This window comes from Leptopilina boulardi, unplaced genomic scaffold (assembly GCF_019393585.1).
Source record: "Leptopilina boulardi isolate dan_hultmark-lab unplaced genomic scaffold, ZJU_Lbou_2.1 LbouV2_221, whole genome shotgun sequence".
Lineage (NCBI taxonomy): Eukaryota > Metazoa > Arthropoda > Insecta > Hymenoptera > Figitidae > Leptopilina > Leptopilina boulardi.
Genome location: NW_026137776.1, coordinates 1 through 22,786, shown reverse-complemented (window position 1 = coordinate 22,786; position 22,786 = coordinate 1). Strand labels below are relative to the sequence as shown.

Sequence of the window (22,786 nt, the reverse complement as noted above, 5' to 3'; positions counted from 1 at the left end):
TTCCCTACATAACCTCAAAACTGAAAATGAATTTTAAAGCAAATAAAACTTTAATAGAAATTAATTTTAAATAATTTTAAAAGGTTTGGTTATACATACTTTTCGATAAAAATTATTTTTATAGTTAAAATCTATTTTAAATAATTATTTTTTAAACATTTAGACTTTTTTGCTTTTAGAAAAGACAAAAATCATAATTTTTATGTTTTTTAACAACATACTTTTAACAACTGAAAAAAGTTTACGATTATCGAGAATGTTTCATGGAGTAAAATATGTTATTGTTTATAAAAATTGGACAAAAATAATTGCGATTTTTGTTTAAACTAAAAGAAAAAAGTCAAAATAAAGAAAATTATTATTTTACAAAAGATTTTATCTCAACATCATTTTTCCCGAAAAGCGTATAACTATAAAACTTTTAAAATTGTTTAAAATAATTTTTATTAAAGTTTTCTTTTCGTTTAAAACCACTTCCCAATCAACACGAAAACTTGCAGCAAATATGCAAGAAGCTTGCCCTGCAAGACGTGCAAGATTGCAGTGCAAACATGTAGCAAGCAACAAAATGTCCTCTTGTGGCAAGCTTGCAGGGCAACGTTGGCGCAAGCATGCTGCAAGTTTGCAAAACTTAATACGATGCGCAGTTGTAAACGGAAGCTCCTACGGCTGCGCAATAAATTTTTTAACCTCAAAAGCAGAGTGCCCTTTATGTTTATTTAGTAATAAATTGTTTCGAAAATTTTTTTTTTAGTATTATACAAGCTTGCAGCAAGCTTTTTGCAAGTTTGCTGCAAGCTTGCTTAACTACCTTACCACAAGAGGACATTTTGTTGCTTGCACCAAACTTGCTACATGTTTGCACTGCAATTTTGCACGACAAACTTCCTGCAAGTTTGCTGCAAGTTTTCGTGCTGATTGCACTTTTAATAAATGTTACATATAAGTAAAAATATATGTGATTCAAATAAGTAAAAAATCATATTTAAATATAAAAAATTGTATTTTTTTATTAAAAAAAAATCATGATTTTTATCAGCACTGTAATATATTATATAGTTTATATAATTTTATAATAAATAAAATAATGTAAATTTGAATGAAACTTTAAAGAAAATTATTATTTATAATTAAAATGATATTATAATTTTTCTTTCAATTATAATTATATTATAATTTTCAAAATGCTCAAAGTGAAAATTTGTTTATGAACATATAATATCATCGAAAAAAGCTCTCAATTTAAGATAGTGTGTAATTCATAAAGTAATTAAGACAAGAGTGTTATCATATTGTGGTGAAACTTGAATACCATTTTAGTTAAAATTGGGATTTATTCGTTTGCTTTGCTATATGCAATGTCTGTAAAGTGAAAAAATATTAAACAAGTTAATTAATTATTTAGCTTATAAAATTGTGTTTATCTATGTTTATTTAATTAAGACATTATGGAATTAATGCAATCTTATTTTTTTTCTGTTTTAGGTGCTCTGAAAAACTAATTTTTTATAATTAAAAACTGTAATATAAAAACGATTAAATTTTTTTTAAAGTCAATTTTCTCTCATTGTTTCTAATATATATATATATATATATATACATATATTTTTTATTTACATAAATTTGTTAATTAATGTAAAAAAAAAGTGCATCGAATCAATGAACAATTTACAAGATGGATGCAAGAAAATCGACTGTGAATCCAAATCCTAGGGAAAAAGCATCATGTTTATCAATTTTATTATGGTGGTATGTATTTATAAAAAAAAAAAACAGAAAAAAAATTAATTTAATTAATTAAAATAATTCTTCAAATCAGAATAAATTATTTTTTATCTTATGTTCTGTAAAAAAAAGGTAAATAAAAATTTATTTCTCATTAAAAGTCCCACTATTTTAAAAAGAAAATCAATGGGAGTAAAAACTGGAATTTGAAAAATTAAACTGTAATTTAAATTAAATTTTTTTTTAACATTTTGACATTATCATATTTTGTCAAAAAAAATATTTTTTTCAAAAATCCAATTTACTAATCGAAAAGTATTCAGACTGAAATTGAAAGCATTTTTTTTTTTATTTAATTAAGAAAAAAAAATATTAGAATATAAATAAATGAAAAAAAAATTTTACGAACAATTACCATTCATAAATAAAATTACCCAAATTTGAGCCAAGATTTGAGAAAAAAAAAAATGTTTTCACCTTGATCACTTCATCTAAAATCTAAAACTTCGGTTTATGATAGAATAAAAATTGTAAACGCATGGTAACTCAAATCTATCGTAATTTTAATGAATGTTAGATTTCAACGATAACAGTTATCTATATATATACCAAGTATCGTTGGAATCAAATACAGATTAAAATTACGATCGATTAAAAGTACCCACACTTGTTTATAACTTCCGATTGTGATTTTTATTGTTTTGAAAATTATATCATCGACTGACAATATTATCGTCTATATACATATAAAGCAATAATAAGGGACGGAGAAATAAAAATTTTTTTTTATCAAAATAAGGCAAACTGCTTTTTATATAATTTAATATTTAATTAATATTTTTTTTATATTATTTAATTATTTTGTTAACCAAAAAAATATTGCATTACTTAATAATAATTAATTAGTAAAAATAATAACAATAATAATAATAATTCGTCATCTATTTTAGGTGGACTGTACGTCTTTTCAAGACAGGATATACAAAAGTATTAGGAACCGAAGATTTATTTGATCCATTAAAAACAGATAAATCATCCCTTCTTGGGGACAGACTAGAAAAGTTAATATTTGTTATTAATATTATTTTATAAATTCAAAAGTATTGTTTTTTTTTTTTTTTAATAAAATATATATTTTTTCAGTCGATGGAAAATAGAAGTAGAAAATGCGAGAAAACATAAGAAGAAAGTAAGTTTATTGAAAACAATTTTTCGAACTTTTTTATGGGAATATTCTCTTCTTGGTATACTTCAGATATTTAATGAATTTATCTTAAGGTTTGTGAAAATTATTTATTTATTAATATAAATTGTAATTAAATATTATTAAATAGAATATTTTTTATATTTCATAAATTTCAAAGTAGAAATAAAAATTTTGATATTAAAATTTCATTTGCACTCGAGTATTATTTATCATCAACTTTTTACACACTTGACTAATTATCAAATAAATATTTAATTATACCAAATAATTTTTATTTAAATTTAATAAAACTGTATTTGAATCAATAATTTTTTTTTATTTTGAAACAAATAGTAATTAATTGACTCAAATAATGTTTATTTAATGTAAATAAAATAATATATTTATTTTATAGTAGTCAAGTAATTTATTATTTGAATTAAATCATTTTTTTTTTTTATGTTTTTAGTCATTATTAAATAAAAATCTTAACCTTTAAACTGTTTTAGCAGTCTGTGGGACCGCTATAAAAAATTATTTCGCTTATTACTTTTTTTTCAAATTACAATATAGAAGTTTGAGCTTTTTAGTATAGCTTGGAACGTATGATTATGTTCCAAAAATCATTACTTATTGTTAGAATTTTCATTTTATGGAATTTCATTTGTCATGATTATTTTTGAGCCGAATTTTTATTTGTTAATTTTTTTTGTTTTGGTAAAATTTCATTGGATAGAATTTTTTTTTCAGATGAATTTTCATTTGTTCGAATTATTATTATTTGATATAATTTCCATATAACCGATTTTTCACACTACAGAATTTTTAATTAACCGAAAAATTATTTAACAGAATTTCTAATTGATAGAATTTTCATTTGTCCGAAATTGCAAATGACCGAAGCAACAATCGATTTTGGCGCGATTTTTAAAATCAACCAATCACAATTTTATGGATAATTTTTGAGTGGTTGATTTTAAAATTCGCGCCAAAATCGATTGTTGCTTCGGACATTTGCAAATTCGGATAAAACGAAAATTTTATCAATTAAAAATTCTGTTAAATAAATGATTTTTCGGTTAAGTAAAAATTTTGTACTATGAAAAATCGGTTATATGGAAATTATATCAAATAATAATTCGAACAAATGAAAATTCAACTGAAAGAATAAAATGAAAATTCTATGCAATGAAATTTTACCCAATAAAAATTGTTTAAAATGCCTATTATGTTAAATAAAAATTCGAGCAAATAAAAATTCGAAAAAATAAAAATTCTGTGAAGTGAATTTTCGGTTATATAAAAATTGTGTAATATAGAAAATCATTTTAATGAAAATTTTGCAAAATACTAATTCGAATAAATAAAAATTCGGCTTAAAAATAATTATGACAAATGAAATTCCATAAAATGAAAATTCTAATTAATGATTTTTAGAACATAATCATGTGTCCCTTTTATATTTTAATAAATAATGAATGTTATTCCGTTTTTTTGAAAATGAGTTCGTTATTTTTAAATTACAGATTGGGAACACCATTGCTTTTAGGTGGTTTTTTACAATATTTTAAACCAAATACAGATGTTCCTTACCAAACAGCACTTTATTTTGCTGGAGGAATTTGTCTTGCCTCAGCTATAAATGTTATTACTTTAAATCAATCGATATATGGTGCTTTTCATATTGGAGGCAGGATACGAGTTGCTGTTTGCTCACTTGTTTATAGAAAGGTAATTAATTAGTCAAATAATATACAATTTATATTCAATGCATTCAAAACGATTGTCGAATAGAAAAAATTATAATTCTATAGTTAATGTTAAATTTATATTCTATACTATTACTATTATAAGTATATTTATGAATAAAAAATAATTTTTTTTTAAAAAATAAATTACTTAATTTTTAAATTTAAGATATTTAATTTTTTTTAATTCTCTAAATAAAAAAAAGCAAAGAAAAAATTTAATACAAACACTAAATAAAAATATTAATTATTGCTTTTAATTTCAAAGAAAATTTTATGAAACATAACACAAAGTTAATTTAAATTGAAGGACAGATCAATTCAAAATCATTTATAGTTTTAAATTTATGTTAACATTTTTACACGTGTTTTATACACGTATGTTTAATAAGAAAAAAAAAAAAAAGTTTGTTTAAAAAAAAATATGTATTAAAATATTATTATGTTTATAATTCATGTAATAGATAAACTTATTTAGTTAATTACTTTGCAGGCATTGAAACTTAGTAAGACTGCCCTGGGAGAAACGGCTCCAGGGAAAATAGTGAATTTAGTCGCAAACGATGTCAACAGATTTGATCTCGTGTCAATTTTTATCCATTATATGTGGTCAGCTCCTCTCTCAGCTTTAATTATTGCATATTTCCTATATTACCAAGCTGGATATGCTGGACTTATTGGAATTGCCGCTGTTTTTGTCGTCGTACCAATACAATGTAATTTTTTTTTTACAATATTGCATTTAATAATGTTTGGAAAATTAGCTTTAAGTTTAACAAATTTTAATTCTACATATATATATATGTATAATATTTAATTAAACAATTTTAATTTAAGGGGAGGTACCAGTGAATTTTTAATATTTTGAAATTTTTTTTTTTGTTTTACGATGTCAATTTATTTTTTCAACTTTATTCGGGATATAAAATAATGCTGAGTTATGAGAATTTAGAAAATATTTTATTAATCAAAAAATTTTTTAATGAAACTTAAAATTCAAGAAAAATTGGAACTTTTTTCCCAATTTTTCATTTCAAATATTTTTTTACCCTTTTTTTATAAGTCTCAACAATTGCTCTCTAAATTACAATTAGTAAAAATTTTAAGTAATTTGAATTAGTGATTCACTTTTTGCTTTTGAATAAGTAAAATTTAACTAATTAATAGTAAACAAAAAAAATTTTTAACTATCGAATGAGTAAAATTTAACTAATTAATTTTTTCAAATAAAAAGAAAAATTTCTAAAATTGTCAAAAATATAATTTTTTATTTTCTGATAACGTAAAACATTTTTAAATCATGAAAAAAAAATGTTGCCTAATAACAACGAAAAGTTAAATAGGTTAAAATTTCAGTGGTCTCCCCCTTTACGTCATAATAATTATAATAGAAAAAAAATTTCTATTTCTTCAAGTATCTACAATCGTTTTACATTTTTTTATTGATTATTCTGCTTGACATTTAAAGAAAAAGATTTTTTTATCCTGAAAAAAATTTTAAACAAATGATTATTATTTGAGTAGTAAATTTTACTTGTAATGCTCTAAAAAGAAATTTATCTAATCTTATCATCTTTAAAAAAATTTTTTTTTTTTTTAATTTATCTATATTATATTTTTTTTATTTCTCATTAGAATAGAAACAATTTTAATGATACAGTAACGAAATTTTCAAAAAAAGGAGTAAATCATTCTACAAATATAGTAATTTGCTAATTTGTTTGAACATAAAATATTTGCTTATTTCTATAAAGATAATTGTAATCCTTTATTTGAAGAGTGATTTACATGTTTAAATTATACGTACGAAGAATATGTTTTTCTCAGGGAATTATCATTTTAAGATACACGTATTTTAAAGCATCGAAAAAACAATTTTTCCAATTATTATTATTAAAAAAAATTATATCATCACAAGGAACAAAAATTTTTATTATTTCAAAAAAAAAAATTGAAATTAATTTTGTTTTGTTCTCAAAATGTTATTCAGTTATAAAAACCAAAAGAGTTGTACGAAAAAAAATATTTTGTTTCTAATTTTCCAAAGATTCGGTTTCTGAAAAACTCAAAATTCCGGGCATAAAATAATTGGTTTTTCGAAATATTCAACATTTCGGACAAAAAAAAAAAAAACACAAAAAAATATTTTTAAATATAAGAAGTTAAAATTTCCAAGTAACAAATATTGTGCTGAATTGTACCTTATTTTTTATTTTTTTTGTGCAAAAATTCATTGTCTGGAAAATTCAAAATTCCAAGGAAAAAAATAAAAAAAACATTTTTAAAACGTCTAAAATTAAAATTTTCAATTAAACAAATCTTGTGCCTAATTTTTTTTTTTTTTTGTTTAATTGTGACATGAAAATTTGGTTATATTTGATTCTTCACTAAATGATACTAAATTTTTATTAAATTCTGTATTCAGTTTAGAAAATTTTTTCTAAAGTTTGGAATTTCTTATTATGAAAATTACGCCTTTTACCATATTTTTCACGACTTGAAAATACTTTTATAAAATTTGAATTTCTTTTAAAAAAATTTAAATTTATTTTCTCTGGGTTTTTCAAAATTCAGAATTTCAAAAATTTGCCAAAACATATTTTTATGTCAAAAATTTAGATTTATTTCGAAATATATGAATTTTAGAAAATTTTAACTTTCTATATTCAAAAAAAATTTTTTTTTCCTTTTTTCGCCCGAAATTTTGAGTTTTTTTTTTTTCTTAATGAATTTGTGCACAAAAAAGCACAAGTCAAGAACAATTCAGTATAAGTTTTGTTTTTTAAAAATTTTAATTTTTGGAACATTTTAAAAATTTTGTTTAATTTTTTTGCCAGGAATTTTGTGTTTTTCAAAAAATTAATTTTTACATAAATGATCACAAGTCGAGCACAATTGGGCACAATATTTGTTTTTTGAAAATTTTAACTTTACTGGTCTAACTTCCTTGGGCATAATTTGATCCTTAAAGTAAAAATTGATTATGTTTTTAATTTTTCAAATTTATTTCAGCATACACCGGAAAATTGTCATCAATTTTTAGACTACAAACTGCAATAAAAACAGACGAGAGAGTACGACTTATGGACGAAATAATCTCGGGTGTTCAAGTGATAAAAATGTACGCTTGGGAAAAGCCATTTTGTGCATTGGTGGAAATTGCTCGCAAATTGGAATTGAAGATTGTCACAAAAAGCTCTTATATTCGTGGAATTTACATGACTTTCAATATTTTCACAACTAGAATGGCTTTATTTTCAACATTACTGGCAATGCTTTTATATAAAGAACAATTAACAGCGGACAAAGTTTTTGTTTTCTCGTCATATTTTGCTGTTCTTGCACACACAATGTCGGGTATGTTCGTGCGAGGTTTTGCAGAAATTGCAGAATGCATGGTAGCCGTTAGAAGATTGCAATATTTTTTAATGTACGAAGAATTCAAAGAAGTGAATCCCCATTTACATCAATCTTATAATGCCAATGGAACAAGTAAGAAGACTGATAAGAGAAATTCAATAAAACCTGATCTCCCATTTATTGACGAAGATCTTGCCGACGATTTAAAAAAAAGTCAAAATGGATTGTTGGTGCTTGCCAGTGATCTTCTCAAAAACACTGCCAATTGCGTTGAAGGTAAATATTGAAAAAATTTATTTTGAAAAACCGTTTTTTTTAGTACTATTGATAGATAAAATTTTTGAAATAAAAACTAAAACTTCTCTCTCTCTCTCTCTCTCGGCAATGGATATTTCAGGATATCCGGAAGTCAATACAATTTTTTTTTGTTAGATAATTTGTTATCTTTTTCACAATTTACACAGTTTTCCAAATTTTCATTAAATTTTATTCGATTGAAATTTTAATCGATCCAAATTTCAATTCAATTTAAATTTCAATTTAAATTCCAAGTGATCCAACTTTTAATCAATTTTAATTTTTATTGGTCAAACCAAATTTATTAATTGAAATTTAAATCAAATTCAAAAAATCGAAATTTAAAATGAGCCAAAAGTTTTGAACCTTCAAATGAACGAAATATTTTTTTCAATCAATAAATTGAGTCGCTGGAAAGTAAAACCACACATAAAATTCTGACGGCCATGTTAATTCAATGGGAGTCAGAATTTTATGTGTGGTTTTACTTTCCGGCGACTCAATTATTAAAAATTATGATAGCCATTTAAAGTAAAACAATAAATTAAACTATCATTAAATTAATAACTTCTTTTTAGATATTTAAAACAATATTTTGTATTAAAATTCGTACTTAAAGAAGTTGCAAAAAAAAAAAAATTTCGTTTATTTGAACGTTCAAAACTTTTAGCTCATAATTTAAAACTAAGGAAATTTTAATCTATCTAAAGCTTAATCGATTAAAGTTTCAAATTATTCGAATTTTAATTTATCCAAATTTTGATTAATTTAAGTTTCAAAGTTTCTGTTTAAAATTATCCAAATTTTAAATTATCTGCATTTTAATTTATCTAAATTGTCATTAATTTAAGTTTTAAACTATCCGAATTTCAATTTATCCAAATTTTGATTGATTTAAGTTTCAAAGTTTCCGAATTTTAATTGATTTAGGTTTAAAATTATCCAAACTTTATTTGATTTAAATTTCAAATTATCAGAATTTAAATTTATCTAAATTTTCATTATTTTAAGTTTTAAATGATCCGAATTTCAATTTATCCAAATTTTGATTGATTATACGACTTTTTTGGACTTTTTTTTTTCCAAAATACGACTTTTTTTGACTTCGATTATATTTTTTTACAAAATTTTTAAACAAAAAACGTCATTTTTTAGTATACAATGCAGATCTTTTTCATTTCAATTATTTAACAAATTTTTAACTAGAGTCTTTCTTTAAATTAATTATTTCTAATAATTTTAATGAAATTCTTCGCAAATTTAATTATCTTAAACTATTTTTTAATTAAATATTTTATGAAATTTAACAATTGTTTACAATTTAAAAATGAAATTAACAAAAATTTTAATATAAAACCTTTTAAAATTTAATTATTTTTAATTTTTTCCATCTAAAACTTTCTAAAATTTAATAATTTAAATTATAACTCTTCCGAAATTTAATTATTTTTAATGATTTTTATAATATTCCTCGAAAATTCAATTGTGTGAAAACACAATTTAATTAAAATTTTAGATGATTTCACTAAAAATTTATTAGAAAATGCGGACAAAATACAATAATTTGCAAATCATTTTTAATTGAAAAATGGTTTCAGATAGTTGAATTTTCAAAGAATATTATTAAAATAGTTAAAAATAATTGAATTTCCTTAGAGTTATAATTGAAATTATTAAATTTCAGAAAAAAAAAATTTTCGGTGGAAAATTTTAGAAATAATTAAATTTTAGATGCTTTTAAATTCAAATTATTGAAAATTCAATTAATTTTGAATTCAAATTTTTCAGAATAATGAAATTTTATTTGATTTTAAATTTGGAAAATAATTGAATTTCAGTTCATTTTGAATTGAAAATTTTGGGAAATAATTGAATTTTAATTGAAATTTTGGATAATAATTTAATTTAAGTTCATTTTTGATTGAAAATTTGGATAATTAATTTTGAATAGAAATTTTAGAAAAATATTGAATTTTATTTCATTTTAAATTGAAAACTTGGTAAATAATTAAATTTTAAATTGAAAATTGTAGATAATTATTGGATTTTTAATTGATTTTGAATTAAAATTTCGGGTAATAATTGAATTTTAGTTTATTTTGAATTGAAATTTTTAAAAAATAATTCAATTTTATTGTGATATTTTTTTTTTAATTATAAACAATTGTTAAATTTCATAAAAATTTTAATTGAATAATAATTATGATATAATTTAATTTGTAATGTATTTTATTACAATTATTAAAAATAATTAATTTAGTGAAGAATCATTTTAGTTCAAAATTTCTTAAATAATTGAATTGAAGAAGATCTGAAGAAGATCTACATTTTATACTAAAAAAATGTATTTTATTTACATTTTCTTTTCAAATGTAAAAAAAAAAAATATCGCATTTTATTAAAATAAGTCGATAAAAGTCGATAACTTTTGAAAAAAGTCGGAAAAAGTCGTATAATCCGAGGCTTGTAAACATATAATTTTCATTATTATTATATAATATGTAATAATATTTTAATAAATTAAATTATTATTGATAATATTAATCTTTAATTTCTTTATAACAAACAATTAAATACTCAATTTGGCGCGCTTGCGTGCGTTTAATTTTGCTAGTTAGAAATATAATTTTCTTATGTATATGATTGTTAATTTGTGATTAATTTGTTTTATGAAAATAGGCGTAATGGATGAACCCCCAGAGACATGGGCAGTCAAGTTGGATAATGTGACAGCAAAATGGGAACCCGGCCAATCGGAGAACACTTTGGAAAAAATTAATTTAGAACTCGAAACCGGAAAATTGTACATGGTAATTGGAATGGTTGGAGCTGGCAAGAGTTCATTGCTGTCTGCAATTTTAAAAGAAATCGCACTTACAGAGGGAAGTATTAGAGTCAAGGGCGGTTTGAGTTATGCAGGTCAGGAATCCTGGGTTTTCGGATCATCCGTCAGACAGAATATTCTCTTCGGCCAAGCCTACGACAGACAAAGGTACCAGAGAGTCGTCAAAGCGTGCGCTCTCCTCAGAGACTTCAAACAGTTTCCTCAAGGAGACCAGACCGTTGTTGGCGACAGGGGAAGTTCCTTGTCGGGAGGGCAAAAGGCCAGAATCAACTTGGCGAGGGCTGTCTACAGGCAGGCCGACATTTACCTCTTCGACGATCCTCTCAGTGCGGTAATTCTCATTCCTTACCATTTCTTCCACTATTAGAAAATAATAGTTACGTTCAAATGTATTTTCACGTTTAGAAATAAAAACGCAATTTGGAAATAATTTTGGAATGTTAATTAGGTGGACGCTCACGTGGGGAAGCATTTATTTGAAGAGTGTATGAAACACTATTTGTCCGGTAAGACTCGAATTCTCGCAACGCATCAGCTTCAGTATATTAAAGGAGTCGATGCAATTATTCTTCTCGATCAAGGAAAGATGCAATTTTATAAAAATTATCAGCAGCTTCTGCAAAGTCATCCTGAATATATGCCTCTCATTGCGGCGGAAAGTAATCCTGAGAATACTGAGGATTCATTTATGGAAAGAAGTACAATGCGAAGACAATTTTCTACCTCGAGTAATAGAGTAAGTTTATTATTATATTAAGAGAAGGGTTTGCCTCTCAAGTTGGAACTTTTCATACAAAACCCATTGCAAACATTTATTTATCAACTCATTTTAAAAAAAAGGAAACGCATTAATGAGCTTTAAAATTAATTTGTTAGAATTTTCATTCGACTGAATTTTGACTATCTAGAATTTATTTTCGGACAAATTTTTATTTCTTCGAATTATTATTTAACAGAATTTCTATATTACAGAATTATTGTTACAAGAATTTTTATTTTTGTCTTTTTATTTCATTGAATTTGATAGAATTATTATTTGCTCGAATTTTCATTAGATATAGAATAGTCGATTTAAAGGAATTTTTATTTTACAGAAAGAATATTCTTTTTCTAGACAAATTTTCATTCATTTGAATTTTTTTAAAACTCTGATTTTTTATTTTACAAAACTTTCATTTGCCCGCAAATAAATATCTAGCAGAAAAATTTGGGCGTAAATTTTAAAATTAACCAATTTTAATTTCGTGTTGATAAATGTTTATTTGTTAATTTTAAAATTAGCGCACAAATAATAATCTTGAGATTTATTTAGTGAAAATTCATTGTTTTTTCAGAGTAAAACACCAGAAGCTGGTGGTGATACTGATATTGAAGAAGATGAACAAGATCCCGAAAATATAGACGGACTGGTAGAAGGAACATCAAGAGGAACTGTAAAGGGTTCAATTTTCCTCAATTATTTCAGAGCTGGAGCTAATTTATTTTTCGGTTTTATCGTCTTTATTTTATTCATCGTAACTCAATTTGCTGCCAGTTTAAATGATCTTTATGTTCCTTTTCTGTAAGTCTGAAAAAAATAGAGAAACTTTTGAAAATATTTTTCTGAATATTCATAATATATTAATTTTATATATTTTTTTTAAATAATATACAACGAACCTGAATATTTTAATATACCTAAATTAATATTTTTTAGTGTAACAGCAGAGGAAGCAAAATTATATGAAGCTGCAAATATAACACGAAATCAAACGGACGAGGGACTTTTTAAAGTTCAACCATGGTCACAGGAAGTTTATATTTACGTATATATTGGAATAGTTACATCAATATTTTTAATTGGAATTACAAGATCTTTTGCATTTTATGCTTTATGTATGAGAGCGAGTCAAAGTTTACACGACATGGTATTTAGTGCGCTGATTAGAACGGGAATGCGATTTTTCGATACAAATCCAAGTGGTCGAATTCTTAATAGATTTTCAAAAGACATGGGAGCAATAGATGAATTATTGCCAAAAGCTCTCTTGGATGCTGGACAAATAATTATGATGATGATGGGAACATTGATTGTCACTTGTACAGTCAACTATTACTATATTATTCCAATTGTTCTTCTTGGTGCTGTATTTTATTGGATTCGAAAAGTTTATCTCAAGACAAGCAAAAATGTCAAGCGCCTGGAAGGAATGAGTAAGTTTATTATTTTCACAAGCTTCACATTTATTTATTAAACTATTTTCTACTTTTTTTTTATAGTTTGGTACTATGTCACTACTTTTTTCATCTTTGTACAACTAAAAGCTACTTTTTTAAAAATTGGTATTTTTTCATATTTATTATATTGTCATTTTAAATTTAATCAAATTATTTGAAATTAAAAAATAACAATTTAATAAATTAATCATAATGTTGCTTTTAAATTTAATTCTAGAATTATATTTTCAAATTTATTTGAATGTTTTGAACATCCGATAAATTCTTTTCTTTTGAAAATTAAAAAAAAAAATTTGTAACGTAGTGATTTTTTTTAAAATAGCACGTTCACCGGTATTTACACATCTCAACGCAACCCTCAATGGACTGACGACAATCCGAGCATTTGGAGCTCAAGAAATTCTCAAACATGAATTCGACAAATTCCAAGATTTGCATACCTCTTCGTGGTTTATGTTCATCGTGACAAGTTCTGCTTTTGGATTTTCATTGGATATTTTTACTTTTATTTTTACAACTCTGGTGACGTTTAGTTTTCTCATTACCAGTGATTGTAAGTATATATATAAATATATAGGCGATTCCTATGACCTATGACCTTTTAAATTCGTCTAAATATATTTTTTTCTTATTCTTTGTAGAAAAAAAAGGTTTACGTGTTTTTTTATTTTTTTAATAAGTGCTCAAATTTTCGAGTTATGAATTTTTCAAAATCTGATATTTTCAAGTTTTTTTGAAATATACCTAACTTCACTGGCATGTAACTCTAAAAGTATTAAATTTAGGAATTATTACCAAGATACAAAAAAGTTTCAGTTTTTTATCGACTTTCAAATTATGTTAACGAAAAAACAAATTTTGAATTTGTTTTTTAAAAAACAGCAATTTTTTATAAACAAATTAAATTTTTTTAAATTTAGGCGCGATTTTTTTTTATTTATTTTTCAAAATGAAAAGTGTTTTTGACACTAGGATCTACTAGTAAACTCATAGAAAAGCAAATTAAAATACATTTTATTTTAAAAAATAAAAAAAAAGAAAAAAAAAGTAAAATTTTTTTTTAAAACAAATTATATAAACAAAAGGATCATCAGCCCTACTCCAAAACTTATTGCAAAATTTTCTTCTTATTTTCATGTGTGTAGAAATAAAAAAAAAATCGCGCCTAAATTTAAAAAAATTTAATTTGTTTATAAAAAATTGCTGTTTTTTAAAAAACGAATTCAAAATTTGTTTTTTCGTTAACATAATTTGAAAGTCGATAAAAAACTGAAACTTTTTTGTATCTTGGTTATAATTTCTAAATTTAATACTTTTAGAGTTACATGTCAGTGAAGTTAGGTATATTTCAAAAAAACTTGAAAATATCAGATTTTGAAAAATTCATAACTCGAAAATTTGAGTACTTATTAAAAAAATAAAAAAATACGTAAACCTTTTTTTTCTACAAAGAATAAGAAAAAAATATATTTAGACGAATTTAAAAGGTCATAGGTAAATCTCACGTGGAATCGCCCATATACACGATAAATATAGTATTCTTTACAAAAAAAGAGAGATTTAAAGAAATTCTTTTTTTTTCCAGCATCGGCAGAAAATGGAGGAAAAGTGGGTTTGGCAATTACACAAGTGATGTCAATGACGGGAATGATTCAATGGGGAATGCGACAAAGTGCAGAAGTGGCAAATCAATTAATGTCTGTCGAAAGAGTTTTAGAATATGCTGAACTTCCACCAGAACCTAATTTACGTGACAAAGGAGTAATGTCAAAGAAAAAACGAAAACAAAGTATGATTGAGTCTTTTGTCACGCCACCGAGAAATTGGCCCACTAAAGGTTATATTAGATTCCGAAATATGTACTTGAGATATTCGGAATACGATCCTCCTGTTTTGAAAGGACTCAATATTGTCATTTATCCAACTGAAAAGGTGAATTACTATTATTGTACAATCGATTTTTTTTAATTTTTTGTTCATTGAGATTAATATCCTATGTTTAAATTATAAATTTCTTTTTCTCGATCATATCACGGTATCATGGACATCTGAGACATTTTTTAATTTTCAAATTTAAGACAGAAAAATCGAGACGCATGAATAATGTCTAAAATTAATTTGTTCTAATTACTGACAAAATTTTCATATAACCGATATTTCATATTACAAAATTTCTACTAAACCAAAAAATTTATTTAACAAAATTTCTATTTGATTGAATTTTTATTAGTCAGAACTTTCATTTGTTTGATTAAACATTTAACAGAAACATTTTCGTCAAAATCAAATTCATTTCAACGTTAAAGTCAAATTTAATTCATTTTTTATTTAACTTCGATGTTAAATTCAAATTTATTTTCTGATAGAAATTTGACGTATTGCAATTAAAAAATAAATTTAGCGATTTTAATTTGTCTTTGACGTGAAATCAAATTATACAATCGATACCTAGAAATTATCGAAAAAATTTTAATTAGTTAATTTTTAAAATTCGTTTTGAAATTATTTTTTTTTAAATGTTTATTCAAACTAATAAAATTTCTGTCAAATGAAAATTCGAACAAATAGAAATTATGCGAAGTGAATTTTCAGTTATATAAAAAATCAATTTAATAGAAATTCTGTTAGTTCGCGGCTGGAAAATGTTCAGTAAGTTACTCTGAATAAATTACAATAGAAATCGTCGAAAGAATGCGGCTTAAGATTTGAAATTTTTTCCAGGGTATATGATTTAGTTTGAAAATGTATTATTCTAACTAAAAAAATTTTTTATACTATTTTTTAGGTTGGAATAGTTGGGAGAACAGGTGCTGGAAAATCATCCTTAATCGCAGCTCTCTTTCGTCTCGCCAAAATCGATGGAGTCATTGAAATCGACAATATAGACACGGGAACCGTCTGTCTGGAAGATCTTCGACGTCTAATTTCCATCATTCCACAGGATCCTGTTCTATTCTCTGGAACAATCAGAAGAAATTTGGATCCCTTTAACGAATTTCCCGACAGACTACTGTGGGAGGTTCTCGAAGAGGTGATTTCCTTATTTTTAAATCGACAGTTCTAAATAGAGGATTGGACTTTGAAATTTTAAACTGTAAATTAATTTTCTCGTGGAAAATGTAAATAATTTTCATAAATGCCAAACAGGTGGAACTAAAAGAAGCGATTGCAGCCGTCAATGGATTGGACAGTCGAGTGTCCGACAGAGGAAGTAATTTCAGTGTTGGACAACGCCAGTTGATTTGCCTCGCGAGAGCAATTTTGAGGAACAATCGGATTCTAATGTTGGACGAAGCCACAGCAAATGTGGATCCAAAAACGGATGCTCTGATTCAAAGAACCATAAGAAGTAAATTCGCTGCTTGCACTGTACTCACTGTTGCTCATCGATTGAATACAATTATGGACAGTGACAAAGTTTTAGTCATGGACAGAGGACGAATGGCGGTAAGATTATTCAAAAAATTTTCGGGGCGGTACGAATTCTACACAAATAAATACTACATCAGTAAATTTTACACAGCTATAAAAAATAAAAAATTAAATTCGACACAATTAAATTTTACACATGAAAATAATATTTTCTTTATTTCCGATTATTTATAAAATTCTACACAATTAAACTCAACATTTATAAATTCTACACATCAAATAAAAATATTTTAATCCTACACAAATAAACTGTACACATTCAAAATTCAACATATTAAATGAAAATAATTAAATTTAAAACGAGAAAACTTTACACAAGAAAATATTCCACCGCTAACTGTACACGAGTAAATTCTCAATAAAATAAAATAAAAATATATTCTACACCATTAAATACTACATCGAAAAACCCTACACAATAAACTATTAACTAGAAAATTATCTCCATAATCTCTACACATTAAGATTTAGAATTAGAAAAATAAAAATATTTTTTTTATAATTCTACACAAATAAATATTACATTAGTAGATTCTACACAGCTATAAAAAATAAAAAATTAAATTCGACACAATTAAATTCAACACATGAAAATAATCTTTCCTTTTGTGTCGAATTTAATTTTTTATTTTTTATAGCTGTGTAAAATTTACTGATGTAGTATTTATTTGTGTAGAATTATAAAAAAATTTTTTTTCATTTTTCTAATTCTAAATCTTAATGTGTTGAGTTTATTTGTGTTGAGTTTATGAAGATAATTTTCTAGTAAATAATTTATTGTGTAGGGTTTTTCGATGTAGTATTTAATTGTGAAGAATATATTTTTATTTAATTTTGTTGACAGCAATTGACACGTGTACAGTTAGCGGTGCAGTATTTTCTTGTGTAGAGTATATTTGTGTTGAATTCGTATCGCCCCAAAATTTTCAAATTACAAAAAAAATTTACACATTCCTATTAATTACACTGATTAATTAATTTTTTTCCACATTGATGAAGTTGACAATATTTATGATTAACGATTTAGGAAAAAAAAAATATTTTTCAATAAAAATTATTATAATTTTTTGTGGGCGCATGATTATTCCAAACTTTATAGGTATATTTAAAATAATTTTAATTTAGCAGAATTTACATTCAATCGTATTTTATGTGACTTGATAATTTTTAAATGAAAGAAATTCCAATTCACCGAATTTTAATTTATCCGAACTTTTATTTGTACGAATTTTTTATTGATAGAATTCTTAAGAAGTCGAATTTTCATTTGTCCGAAATTGCAAATAGCCGAATAAACAATCGACAGAAAGATATTTTTTTTTTTAATTCTTGATAATTTTTAATTGATCAATTTTAAAAATTGCGCCAATATCTTTCTGACAATTGTTTATTTGGCCATTTTCAATTCCGGACAAATAAAAATTCGATGTCTTAAAAATTCTACCAACTAAAAATTCATATAAATAAAAATTTATACAAATTAATATTTGGTGAATAGGAAATTCTGACATTTAAAAATTTGAATCATATAAAATTTGATTGAATGAGAATTCTGTTTAATTAAAATTCAATTAAATTATTATTCATTTAAATAAAATGTCATGTAAAGAAAATGAGTGTAAAATAAAAATTTCGCAAAACAAAAATTTGGTAGCTAAAAATTATGTTAATTTAAAAATTCGTATAAAATGAAAAATTCTGTCAAATTTTAATTTAAAAAATGAAAATTCGTCTAAAAAATAATTATTTCTAATAATATTCTTTAAAATGAAAATTCTAATTAATAATTTTTATGGGATCGATAAATTTTCAAAAGAAAAATTTGCAAAAAAAAATTATTATTTTCTTAATCGTTGATCATAATCGTAAAATTCACCGTTTTTTTTCAAATTAAAATTAAATTAATTAAAAATTAAAATTTTTTTCAATTATTTCAGGAATTCGATCATCCGCACATTCTTCTTCAAAACCAATATGGACAATTTACTTCTTTAGTTAGAGAAACAGGACGAGGAATGTTTGATCAATTGTCAAAGGTTGCTGAACGTGCGTACTTAACAAAACATGAGGACAATTCATCAGATTCTAATTAGTACTGCCGTCCAATATATTAATTGACGCTTAAGATATTTAACATGTGCGGCAATATTTTGTTAAAAGTTTATACAATCGAAAAAATTCCGTTTTTCATGGAAATTTTTTTTTTTTTTTACATAATTGCTAAATAAATGCTAATTACGATAATTTGTTTCACACGCTAAATAATCTTATACGTCAAAGTTAATAATTTTTCAACAAATATGTGATAAAAAAAAAGTAATTTCTTCCAAATTTGGAAGTAATTTTTTTATTTCGAAGACCATTAAAGATGCCAATATACTTCATAGATAAATTTTATACACAATAATTTCTTTTAGCACTCCTAAAGTTTTAAATGAAAATATAGATACAAATTGTAAATAGATAATTATAGAACTATTCAAGACTATTAAAATTTAAGTAGATTATTTAATATGTTTAAATTTTTAATTTAGTCAAGATTTTAATTAAAGCGGTTTGTCAATTTTATATATCCTATATTGTGGTAATTTTTTTTCTTTTTTTTTACACGTTATAGCCAAAGAATAATATCAGGGCTATAATAAAAGTCACAGGCGTGTGTTCAAACATCTATTAATATATATAATATAAACATTAGAACGCCCCTGAATCTCATATTTTTCCATTAATTTGTAAAAATAATGTAAAATAGAAAATTATAAAGAACATTTAAAACGAGATAGTGAAGGCTCGTGAAATTTCTTCATTTTTATTCTCAAGTTTTTTATAATCTTATTTCTTGGAGAATAAATACCAAATATAAACTTAATTTGCAAAAGTAGGATAACAAAAAGTTTACTTAAAAAATAATTTTACAAAACTTAATGTGTTGATTTTTGTGTTAATTGATGATTTTTACAATTTGTTTTATGATTTTAAATATTGCATTTCATTTATTATTTTTTTTTTTTCTTAAAGATATTTTAATCTTATTTATGTTTAAAAATTTGTACATAAATAAATTAAGACAAATTATTAATTTTAAAAAATATATACCGAATGTTTATATATTAAAAAAAACCAAAAATATACTGAGAGAATGTTACGAATTGTTGTTTTTTTTCAGTAAATTTATTTTCATTAATAATAAATTTGTTATACTTTTATTATATTTGTAATATGCGATGAAGTGTTAAATTCGAATAGTATTATTTAAGTGTTATGAATGTTATAATAATTGACAAATTTTTAACTCAGAAAGTGAAAATGACCAAAAAAAAAATTTTTTTTTAAAAGTATCTGTTCATTCAGAGATAAATATTTACAAAAAAAAAACACTGAATTTATATCAGTACGTGTGGAGCGAAATTGTATTAAATGATAATCTTTATAATAAAGAAATTATTTAGTTTAAAAATGACATTTATTTATTTTGAATTATAAATTCTAAATCTAAAAATAATAAATAATGATTATATGAAAATAAATTTAAGCAACACTGTTTCACAATTTTAATATTATATTTTATGGGCTTGACAATATTGATTGATTTTGTTTTTAATATTTATGATTTTATTTATGGTCGAAAATTATCGTATAAAAATTTTCAAAAAGCATTTTAAAGATGAGAAAATATGCTTTTAGATGTAATTTGTCACAATTTTTTGCTATTTTTTTTCTCCAAAAATGACGAAGAGTTTTAAATTTGCAAAATAAAGAAAATTAAAATTTTTTACTTTTGTATCTAGTACGTCACAAGAGTTTGGTGGGAATTTCCTCCGAATCACTCGGATTTTGGGAAATCACCACTTATTCCATTTAATCGCATGTGATTTGGCGGTCTTGTTTTGCCACACTACGTATCTCGCCGAGAAATCACTAGATATTATATAATTAATTGGATTTAAATTTATTTATGTGTTTTGGATCATAGTGTTTTTTAATTTATGTGTTGTTTACTTCTTTTTATTAAATTTATCAGAGTGAGGAGGATAGGATATTCTGTCAATGCCTTTTTCTAATCAAACATATTGAGATTACCGACGAGTATTCCGCCTTTTTCATATTTGTGCACAACTTCCATCACATCGGAATCTCTTGGATTTTGGTCTGCGTATAATTTAGTGATAAATTTCTAATTTTTTTATATTTTTAGTTAACGAAAATAAAATTTGGTTACAGTCTCAATCTATTAAAAATATGAAAATCCTTAAGGAAGGGATACTCTTTCTTTTCATTCTCATTCAAATAAATTCTTTCTGTTCAGCAGAAAATTCAATTAATCATGCTGCTAATGAGAAGAAGGTAAGTTCTAAAAAAAAGCATTGTTTTATATTATTTTCTTATTAGTATCAAGAAACTAAAATTTTATGTAATAAATTATATTTTCTTGGGGAAAAGCACGAAATAAGAATAAGGAGTTTTCACTTTGAAGGAAAAATGTCCCCAAATCTGGTAAAAGCATTCCGGAAAATTAGAATAGTCGGAGGTGGCGTTCGTAACGGGAAAAACCTTAAACTATTGATTTCCCTAATGAAAGTCGTCTGCTATTTTTGAAAAGTATATTATAAAATCACATAATTCCATATTTTTGAAAAATTAAGTAATTGAATAAATAGTAAATGTTAAATATGAAATATTATTTGTATTTAAAAAAGTCATTTACAAATTAATTAATTTTATTAATTTTAATGTAGTTCTTTAAAAATTCATTCTTAAATAAAGAAAAAAATTTCATGTCAATAAATTAAATATGAGCACTTTTTTCACAAAAACTGTAACAGTACTTTCTCAGAAATTACAATCAAAAATGCAATTTCCATTTTGAAAATTAATAAACGCTAAAAAATACACCAGCTAAGATTTACTAATCACGAAAATAAAAAAAAAATTTTTTTAACATAACATATTTTACTAATTATGACAGCCGTTGGGCAGGTTATATATGTCACCAGACGTTTCGCGATTTTGTCGAACGGAGGAGATTGGCGCTGTTGCTAACCACCTGAAATACATAATCTACCAATAATCTACCAAAGGGCTGTCATATAATCAGTAAAAAAGTGTCCATATGTTAAATATGTAATAAAATTTTTTGTTATTATTTTTGTGATTGGTGAATCTTAGCTGGTGTATTGTTTAACGTTTATTAATTTTCCAAATGGAAATTGTATTCTTGATTGTTAATTCCGAGAAAGTACTGTTACAGTTTTTGTGAAAAAACTGCTCATATTTAATTTATCGACATGAAATTTTTTTCATCATTTTAACCCAAAAAAAGTTTGAGCTATTGTATTTCTTGCTAATAATCAATTATCCATAAAGAAAAACGCATTTTACCTTCTTCTTTTTCGAGAAAAGGCTGTTGAAAATTTTCTAAAATTATAGTTTTAATGTAGATGGCGCAGCCTCACTAGGACCTGGCCTTAAGTAACGTCACACCTCGAAAATGTGTTTTTTTAGATTCAGCAAAATTGCACGAAGGAAAAAAATATGTTTTTCTTACTTAAAAAGCACTTATTAATAACAAAAAAATGTTTCGTACGATTGGCAATTTCACTGTAAACTGGTGTGCTTTATGACAATTTGAAGAGTTTTTAAAATGTTTTAAATTATTGAATTTTACTTAAATATGATTAAAAACATTTTCGTCGTACTATAAAAACAAGAATTGATTGTTAAAGAATATGTATTAAAAAGAAGTTTAAAGTTAGTGAATTTTTAAAGAACTACATTAAAATTAATAAAATTAATTAATTTGTAAATGACTTTTTTAAATACAAATAATATTTCATATTTAACATTTACTATTTATTCAATTACTTAATTTTTCAAAAATATGGAATTATGTGATTTTATAATATACTTTTCAAAAATAGCAGACGACTTTCATTAGGGAAATCAATAGTTTAAGGTTTTTCCCGTTACGAACGCCAC

General features: G+C 24.0%; 1 protein-coding gene across 1 annotated transcript in view; it reads left to right on the top strand.

The window, feature by feature from the left end:
- LOC127279612 (ATP-binding cassette subfamily C member 4-like) overlaps nucleotides 1-20,267 on the top strand; it is a 35,326-nt gene extending 15,059 nt beyond the window's left edge. The window contains exons 2-16 of the mRNA XM_051302061.1: nucleotides 1,486-1,749; nucleotides 2,676-2,786; nucleotides 2,869-3,003; nucleotides 4,438-4,642; nucleotides 5,153-5,375; nucleotides 7,672-8,295; nucleotides 10,996-11,492; nucleotides 11,610-11,897; nucleotides 12,496-12,722; nucleotides 12,858-13,354; nucleotides 13,701-13,931; nucleotides 14,964-15,310; nucleotides 16,164-16,409; nucleotides 16,526-16,825; nucleotides 18,748-20,267. Of these exons, the coding sequence (XP_051158018.1) occupies nucleotides 1,676-1,749; nucleotides 2,676-2,786; nucleotides 2,869-3,003; nucleotides 4,438-4,642; nucleotides 5,153-5,375; nucleotides 7,672-8,295; nucleotides 10,996-11,492; nucleotides 11,610-11,897; nucleotides 12,496-12,722; nucleotides 12,858-13,354; nucleotides 13,701-13,931; nucleotides 14,964-15,310; nucleotides 16,164-16,409; nucleotides 16,526-16,825; nucleotides 18,748-18,903 (4,161 nt within the window). The 5' untranslated portion in view covers nucleotides 1,486-1,675 and the 3' untranslated portion in view covers nucleotides 18,904-20,267. The remainder of the gene's footprint in view (nucleotides 1-1,485; nucleotides 1,750-2,675; nucleotides 2,787-2,868; nucleotides 3,004-4,437; nucleotides 4,643-5,152; nucleotides 5,376-7,671; nucleotides 8,296-10,995; nucleotides 11,493-11,609; nucleotides 11,898-12,495; nucleotides 12,723-12,857; nucleotides 13,355-13,700; nucleotides 13,932-14,963; nucleotides 15,311-16,163; nucleotides 16,410-16,525; nucleotides 16,826-18,747) is intronic.
- The last annotated feature ends 2,519 nt before the right edge of the window (nucleotides 20,268-22,786 follow it).